Source organism: Hipposideros armiger, unplaced genomic scaffold, assembly GCF_001890085.2.
Source record: "Hipposideros armiger isolate ML-2016 unplaced genomic scaffold, ASM189008v1 scaffold_748, whole genome shotgun sequence".
NCBI classification, from domain to species: domain Eukaryota; kingdom Metazoa; phylum Chordata; class Mammalia; order Chiroptera; family Hipposideridae; genus Hipposideros; species Hipposideros armiger.
This window is the reverse complement of record NW_017732098.1, coordinates 44,835-53,659: the sequence shown is the minus strand read 5'-3', so window position 1 is coordinate 53,659 and position 8,825 is coordinate 44,835. Positions and strand designations below refer to the sequence as shown.

Genomic DNA, 8,825 nt, shown 5'->3' with positions numbered 1-8,825 from the left:
AAACAGGTTGTGCAGATCATATTCAGTAACAACACTGCAATATAGCTGGAGCAAGGAGACAATTTCCTTGGCTTTCTAAATATATGGAAATTAAGAAACAAAAAAGAAAATCAAAACCAGAATTATTGACTTTAGAAACTAATGTCAAAAAGAGTATCATATCAAAGTCTGAAATGTGGCCAAAAGTATCTTGAGAAGAAAATTCCTAGGTCTTAAAAAATGTGTTTTATAATTAAATACGAAAAATGATTAGGTATTCAAGAAAAGAGAACCACATAACAGCCAGGATAGTAGGATAAAAACTGAACAAATATTTAAAAATATATAGAATAGGAATAAAGTATGAGGGAGATTTTTTAATTCTAAGAAAATAATATGTACAACTTAATAAGTTAGGAAACTTAAGTAAAATAAATGACTTTCCAGGAAGATGTAGATTTCTGAAACATGCGAGAAATGGTGACTAGCTCAGGAAGACCCAACAGTTTGCTGAAGATTTGCCCCTAACTGGGCAGTAGGATTTTGTAGTGGAGTTCTAACAAATGCTTCAAAGTAAACATAAGAGGTCTTAACAACCAAGCAATGAGCCTTATAAGGGCAGGAAATATTGTATTCATTATATCCCCAGCTCCTGGCAAACAGTAAAATAAAGGTCTGTTAATTGACTTAGAAAGGGAACATTGCATTAGAGTATTTTGCGTGTGTGTGTGTGTGTGTGTGTGTGTGTGTGTGTGTGTATTTTCAAAGATAAATTTTTAATTCTAGATGAAAAGCATTTATGGAGCAGAATTTATTTGTAGAGTCCCTTGAATACAAAAGTGAAAATTTAATAATCAAGACTTTTATTTTATAAAAATTATTTCCTAGGTGGGCATTACCCCTTATTGAACAACTAATAAAATAAAATATATGATATATAAGCATACATTTAAAACATGGGAAGACAACCAATATCCTGATATATAAGAAGCCAAGCTTCAGGAGACAAATATGTCCAACATAACTAAAAGGAGTTGGACTCTACTGACAGATTGCTTAACTGTAAAAGAAATTAGAAATGTTTTCACTGATGGAAAAGTAAATCTAAAAAACCAGCATGTAAAAACATTGATTTACAAAGCCAAAATATCTCTTAGTTTCAATTCTTGAATACTCTAAATGTAGTGTATCTTACATGAAAATAAAACATTAAATGCCCATCAGTATGTAAAGAAGGAATTCAATTGCTCAAGTACTAGATACAACTTCATATTTTTTGAATCTACTCCCAGAAAAGTGAATTGACTTTTTAAAAAAATAATTTATTAACTACTACCTAAGGTTATTAACAATGACAAGTAGTATTACTGGACATATTATGTCATTTATTTCTCCTAGTGCTTTTATCACTATAGTATAATACAAAACTTCCAATCCAATATTATATAGCCCTATATTCAAGCTAATTAGTACCTTAAAAAAATAAATTCTAGATATAAAGTTGGTGGTTTAAGGCTCAGTAAACAGTAAACAAAGTCTTAGATTTTTCCTCATACAGAGAATAAGATAGTGCCAAAGGCTTTTTCTTTCTTTTGTGAACTTGCTTCATGTTAGTCTGTTCTGTTCCTTCTTTTCCCAGTAAAAAAAACTGAAAAGAGTTAAAAGGATGGTGAATGGTCTCCAGTCATCATTATAGGTTCGTTTCTGTGTAAGCCAAAAACCTTCGAATATAGGTCTTTAGTTCTGGCAGCAAATTAGAATTCTCAAAAATTAACATTTTCTTCAAAAAATTTCAACTGGCGAGCTTTTACACTGTAAGTCATATACTTTTCTCCCATGTGCTCCTGCAAACGTACCTATTTGGGAAACAAAAAGGAAATCAGTATGTAGTAGAAAAAATATTTCTGTAATCTTAGAAGAAAGGCTTTTCTAAGCATGATACCAAAGTTTGAAAACCATATGGGAAAATACTTATGTTTACATAAAAATTTGAACTTCAAGAGATCAAAAAATAAAGTCATAAAAATTAAAGAGCAAACAAACTAGGGGAAATATTTCCAACATAAATGCCAAAGAATTAATACCATTAATATATAAAGAGCTCTTAGAATAAAAAAAAAACAAACTAGAATATTAGAATTGATAAAACAACAAAATCGATCCCTCAGATTATTCAGTAAAGGTATTTACAAAATAATACAAATGACCAATTAACCGAAAATTCAATCTCACTAGAAACAAAAACACTATGTAACACTCAATGTATGTGGGTTGAAAGAAATGCCTGAAATTAACACCTAATTATGTGTTAAACAGATGTCATGCACCTCCTGATACAATGCACTGAGGACACAACATCACTTCTGTGGTATTCCTGCCCAAAATGCATAATCTGAATCTATTCATGAGGTCAGACAAATCCAAACCGAAGGACATTTTATAAAACACTGGACCCATACTCTTCAAAAACGTTAAGGTCATGAAAAACAAAGACTGAGTAACTGTTCCAAATTAAGGGATATATAACAACTAAATATAAAATGTAATCCTAATTGGTTCCACATCTGGCATGACAGTATGAGGAGCTCTGCAGACCCCTCCTTAGTGAAACGGGAATATTTTAAAAACCAACCATTTTAAAGTCTCTGGAATGATCCTAAGGACATACAGCAAATAAAGACATTTTTTCAAGAAAATCTAAAGCTCAAGAATAGTGAGAGTCTGTGGTATTTGAACTATGATCAGCTGCCTCCCTCCCCACTCCCAGGCTCAGACAAAAACTACACCAGACTGATGAAGCCAACAAAACAGGGGTCCCTTCCCCCCAGCTCCCAGTACAAAAGTTATTGTCCTGGTAGAGGCAGGACATCAGAATATCTCATCCTACACCAATGCCTATTAAGGATAAGTTTTGGAAGAGTGAAGCCTCTTGATGGAAGCTTCCTTCTTATGCCCAGCTTGGACTTGTAGGATGGAGGCTGTACCTTGGGTGCAGGGCCACTGAAAATACTGGGGTCCCAATTCACCTTTGCCCCAGACTGAAAAGTGATGATTCCATGCTGAGTGAAGGATTCTTTGAAGACCAGAGGCTACAGTCCCCTCACCCCCACTAAGCTTTTAAAGTGGGGGTATCACCCCAAAACAATCATGCTATATGGTCCTCACTCCCAGCTCCAGAGCTTTGGTCAGAGATTTTGCCTGGGAGGAGAAGCAAGACATAAAATAGCACCAAATCTTTTACTAAATGAACTGACTTCATTTGGAACAAACTATGGAAAAATTCAAGCCTAAGGGCGCTTTCAAAATCAAAAGTAGTGAAAGGTAACTGGGAGATGGGTAGATTCACTGGACATAAAGGCTAAATTGTAGGCTACGTTGATGGAAAGAAACAAGAAGCTGGAAGGAGCTCCCCTGGGGTCAGAACAAATCTCAAACATTGACCTTGGGAACTATGCCTTCAAAGGAGCCCAAATTTGACTGGATTAGTCCGTGGAGCAATGTATGCCCAGGGACATTATTGAAAACAGCAGAGCAATCAGCTGGCAACTAAAAAGCCTTAACAGCTGGGTGACGTCAGGGAAAGGAAGTCAAGTCCCAAACCCACTGTCATGCCAAGGTGGCTGTGGACATGCCCAAAGCTGCGCCCACTGAGGCACAACATCAGAGGCTTTACATTGTGGAGAAAGGAGAAAATAACTTCACTAAAATAAGCCAATCACTAAACAAATAAATAACAATGATTCCCCCCCCACACACAGGAGGCCAGTACCCAGAGTTGTAAACATATTCTCTAAAATGTCGTTTCCAATAAAAAGTTATGAGACATGCAAAGAAACAGGACAGTATGACACATACGCTGGGGGGAAAAAAAGCAGGCAAACAGAAACTGCCCGTAAGAACAACCAGATGTTGGATTTAACAAAGACATCAGAGTAGCCATTATAAACGTGTTCACAGAACTAAAGAAAACTGTGATCGCAGAAGTAAAGGAAGGCATGATGACAATGTCATATCACATAGAAAATAGTGATAACAAGAAATAAATTATAAAAAGAACCAAATGGAAATTCTGAACTTAAAAAGTGCAGTAACAAATAAGAGAGCAGTATAGAACGGTGGTTAAGAGCATAGACTCTGGAATCAGACTGTTTGTGCTGAAGGCCAGTTGTCCAGCAAAGTGTTATCTGTGAGATCTTGGCAACTCCTTTAACCCGTCTGTGCTTCGGCGTTCTCGTCTATAAAATGGGGATACCAGTACCAACTTCACTGGATTGTTGGAGATTTAAATATTATACATGTAAAAAGTGCTTAGAACACTGCATTGCACTTTTTAAGTGTAACTACTACTACTATTTATGAAATGATAGAACAAAATCTGGAATCATTGAGTACTAAGATTATACTGATTTTTTGAAAAATATGTTCTAAATGTTCTACAACAATCATGTATTATTAGCTTTCTATTCAGGTAAAGAAAGACAATAAATAATTTTTTTAAATTAGTATAAAATTGTGTTACATAAACATGCTTTATTACTTTCAAATCTGGTAACATATATAATGAATTTCTCAAAAAGAAAATATTTAGTATAATAACAGTAAATTTAAGGAGAAAAGTCTGCTGAATGAAACTAAAATTTATTCAAAACAAAATTCTATAGTGTCCTAATCAAAATCCCAGCTGGCATTTTTACAGAAATTAAAATGTTGATCCTAAAAATCACATGGAAATACAAATAATAGCCAAAATCATGTCAAAAAAGAAGAGAAAAGTTGGAGGATTCAAACTTCCTGATTTCAAAACTTACTACAAAGTCACAGTAATAAAGATAGTGTGGTACGGGCAAAGGATAGACATATAAATCAGTGGAATATAATCGAGTCTAGAAATAAACCTTTACATTAGGGTCAAATGACTTTCAACAAGGGTGCCAAGACATATCATTAGGAAAAGAATAGTCTTTTCAACAAATGGCACTTAGGACAACTGGATACTCACATACAGAAGAATGAAATTGGAGGCCTTCCTTACATAAGACAAAAATTAACCCCAAATGGATTATAGACCTAATTTTAAGAGCTTAAATGATAAAACTCTTAGAAGAAAACATAGGAATAAATCTTTGTGATTTTAGGTTAGTTAGGCAAAGACTTCTTAGATATGACACCACAAGCACAAGTGACAAAAAAATTAGATACATTAGACTTCAACAAAATTAAAATGTTTTGTGCTATAAACAATGCCACTAAAAACAACCACAGAATAGGAAAACATTTTTGCAAATCACGTATCTGATAAAGGACTTCTATTCAGAATATATAAAGAAATTGTACAAGTCAACAATAAAAAGATAAATAATTTTAAAATGTGTAAAAAAATCAAAATAGACATGTCTCCAAAATCGATATACAATGGCCAATAGGCGCATGAAAGATACTCCATCCACACTCATTACCCACTAGGGAAAGGCAAATCAAAACCATAATGAGGGCCGGCCGAGTGGCGCGATGGTTAAGAACTGGCTTGGGACGCCAGAGGGCACAAGTTCGGATCCCACATATGAGGGCCAGTGACACTGCCCTCCACAGCTAAGATGCTGAACAGCAGCTCAACCTGGAGCTGGGCGGCGGAGAGTCACGGGCAACCGAGTAGGCTGCAGCCCCTGTGGCAGTGGGTTGCCATGGGCTACCGCATGTAGCCAGCAGCCAGCGTGAGTGGCCGTCCAGAAGCCGGCGACTGATCTGCCTCATCCGGGAAGAGCGCAATGATGGTGCCAACTTGGGCCAGTGAAGCAACGTCCTCCACAACTAGACTGAAGAACAAAACGACAGCAACTTGTCTGTTCCCCTTCCCCAATTCCCCAGCACTGTTCCCATCCCCCCCAATTCCCCAATAAAAATCTTAAAACAAACAAACAAAAACCATAATGAGAAATCACTCCCCACCCACTAGGATGGCTATAATCACAATGATGACAATAACAAGTGTTGGCAAGGATGTGGAAAAATTAGAACCCTCGCACATTACTGGTGGGAATGCAAAATTGTGCACCCACTTTGGAAAATAGCCTGGCCATTCTTCAAAATGTAAACACAGGCTTTCCATATAACTCAGCATTTCCACCCCTAGGTACATAACCAAGAAAAATGAAAATATATGTCCACACAAAAACTGGTGCATAAATGTTCATAGTAGCACTATTCATAATAGTCAACAAGTGGAAACAATCTAAATTTCCATCAGCTGAAGAACAGATAAACAAAACGTGGTATAGCCATACAACGGACTGTTATTTGGCCATATAAAGGACTGAAGTACGTGATACATGCTACAACATGGATGAATCCTGAAAACATGACGCTTGGCAAAGGAAGCTAATCACAAAAGACCACATATTTTGTATGATTCCATTTAAATGAAATAGCCAGGATAGGCAAATCTATAGAGACAGAAATATTAGTGTTTGCTTACGGGTGGAGGGCTTCAGGAATAATGAGGAACTGCCAATGGGTTCAGGGTTTCTTTAGGGGGTAATTAAATGTTCTAACATTGACGTGGTGATGGTGGTACAACTATGAACATACTAAACACCACTGAACTGTACACATTAAATGGGTAAAATGCATAGCATGTTAATTATATTTCAAAAGGCTGTTAAAAAATTCTATAGCATAAGCAGCTGACATAGCTAATAGAATACTCACCTCTCTCTCCAATTCATCCTCCTCTTCCAAAAGATCATACACCTGCTCTAAAAGCTGAATTCCCAGGCCCTGGATTACATCAGCTCTCAAGACTTCAACTATTCTTCTGATCTTTTCAGAACCTGGCATGATAACTAAAAAGCAGTAACAAAGACAAGGAAAAATAATCACTTTTACCACTGCAGCAAGAAAAATGCATGCAGTGTTTAAAAAGAAAAATTTGTCATGTTAAAATTCTTTTCACTTTGACAAGAGTTTCGATTAATGACTTCATGTATTTTTAATGACCAAAAATGTAATCAGGCATATTTTAGAGATATTGCAAGTTTGAGTCTACCTCGATAAGGTGAGTCACACAAATTTTTTAGTTTTCCAGTGCATATAAAGTTATGTTTACACTATACTATAGTTTAATAAGTGTGCAATAGCATTACATATTTTTGATTAATTTTCACTTATAATCGACATTCAATATTATATTAGTTTTAGATGTAAAGCATAGTGGTTAGGCATTTATAGCAATTTTATTTTTATTTTTATTTTTATTTTTTTAGTTTTATTTGGGAAGATTGTGTTTTTCCAGGACCCATCAGCTCCAAGTCATGTAGTTGTTTTAATCTAGTTGTGGAGGGTGCAACTCAGTGGCCCATGTGGGGATCAAACCAACAACCTAGGTTTAATGAGCTCTGCCCTCTAACCAACTGAGCTAACCAGCGGCCCCCTACAGCATTTTGTTTTAAAAAACAATGTATAGGGCAGCCGGTTGGCTCAGGTGGTTAGAGCACAGGCTGTTAACACCAAGGTTGCCATTTCGATTCCCACATGGGTAGGTCACTGCGACCTCCACAACTAGATTGAAAACAATGACTTGAAATGGAGCTCATGGGTCCTGGAATGAACAAACTGTTCCTCAATGAAGTTTTTTGTAAAAAACAGTGTATAGGGAGCATTTTCCAAATCCGATGAGATTTTGCTTCCCAGCAATTGTCATCAGTTTGGCTAAAATAAACTCTTATAAGTTAAAAGAAAAACAAACAAACAAAAAAGAACAATATATATACCTTAGTTAAAAAATACTTTATTGCTAAAAAACGCTAGCCATCATCTGAGTCTGTTGGAAAAATGGAGCCAATAGACTAGATCAATGCAAGGTTGCCACAAACCTTCAATTTGGAAAAATTTCATGCAGTTTCTCAGGAACACAATTGTTATATGAAACAAGATACACCTTTTATGGATATATCCAAGAGAAATAAAAAAAACAAAAAAAAATTGTAAGCATTATTAGCTCCTTGATTGGACACATTTCTCTAATAAACATATGATCTCCAGTTTGCTGTAAAAGAGTAAAGTGATCACCTAAGGGTAGCTCTTTAAAATGGAATTCTTCTGTCTCTTCTGCAACTTTCCCATGAAGTAGCAGCGTGTCCCGATACTTCCGATGAAGTTTAAATTCTGACACTGGATCTGCCACTGGGGGATCTTCAAAGCTCTCTTTAGAGTCCAATTTTAGGGTCTGAGTCATCAATTGTACCAAGTCAGTCATTTCATTTGTATGACCTTTCCTGGAAAAAAAATAATCCCCCATGATAATTTAATTGGCTTCATGATAATTTTTCAATACAAAATTAGATGCAAAATGTCCTTTAGGAAATTGTGCTTTCAAATGGCCAAGCAAGCTCCTACAGACAGACCCTTCCACAAATAACAAGCACCGACTTTGGACAAAACACAAAAATCAACTATGTGAAGGCAATGGAGAACGTACAAAATCTTCAAGCAGATTCTGGAGAGGAGTCAATACCTTTTCATCTAAGAACAGGCCATAAGCAGCTAAAGTACAACAGAAAACCCACAGTCTTTCTGGCCTGCAGAACCAAAGAACATAGTTCACAACAACTGCTGCTACTAGAAAGTGAGAGAGGAATCCTGGAAAGGAGACAGCCAGAAAGAGGACACCCCATATTCCATGTATAAATTCTGCCCACTATTTCTAAGTAACTTAATTACATCCAAGTACAAAGATGAGGATATTTAAAGAAATATAAAAACACCAGCCTCTAATGAGAGAATATTGACAATATCTGGAATCCACTTAAGAATATCAAACATGCAAAGATACAGAAAATAGCACACCTTTG

At 36.0% G+C, this 8,825-nt stretch overlaps 1 protein-coding gene across 1 annotated transcript in view; it reads right to left on the bottom strand.

Moving 5' to 3' along the window:
- Nucleotides 1–806: 806 nt before the first annotated feature.
- Nucleotides 807–8,825, bottom strand: part of NEK4 (NIMA related kinase 4) — a 52,846-nt gene continuing 44,827 nt past the window's right edge. The window contains 3 exon segments of the mRNA XM_019628127.1: nucleotides 807–1,835; nucleotides 6,685–6,818; nucleotides 8,044–8,286. Coding sequence (XP_019483672.1) covers nucleotides 1,743–1,835; nucleotides 6,685–6,818; nucleotides 8,044–8,286 — 470 coding nt within the window. The 3' untranslated portion in view covers nucleotides 807–1,742.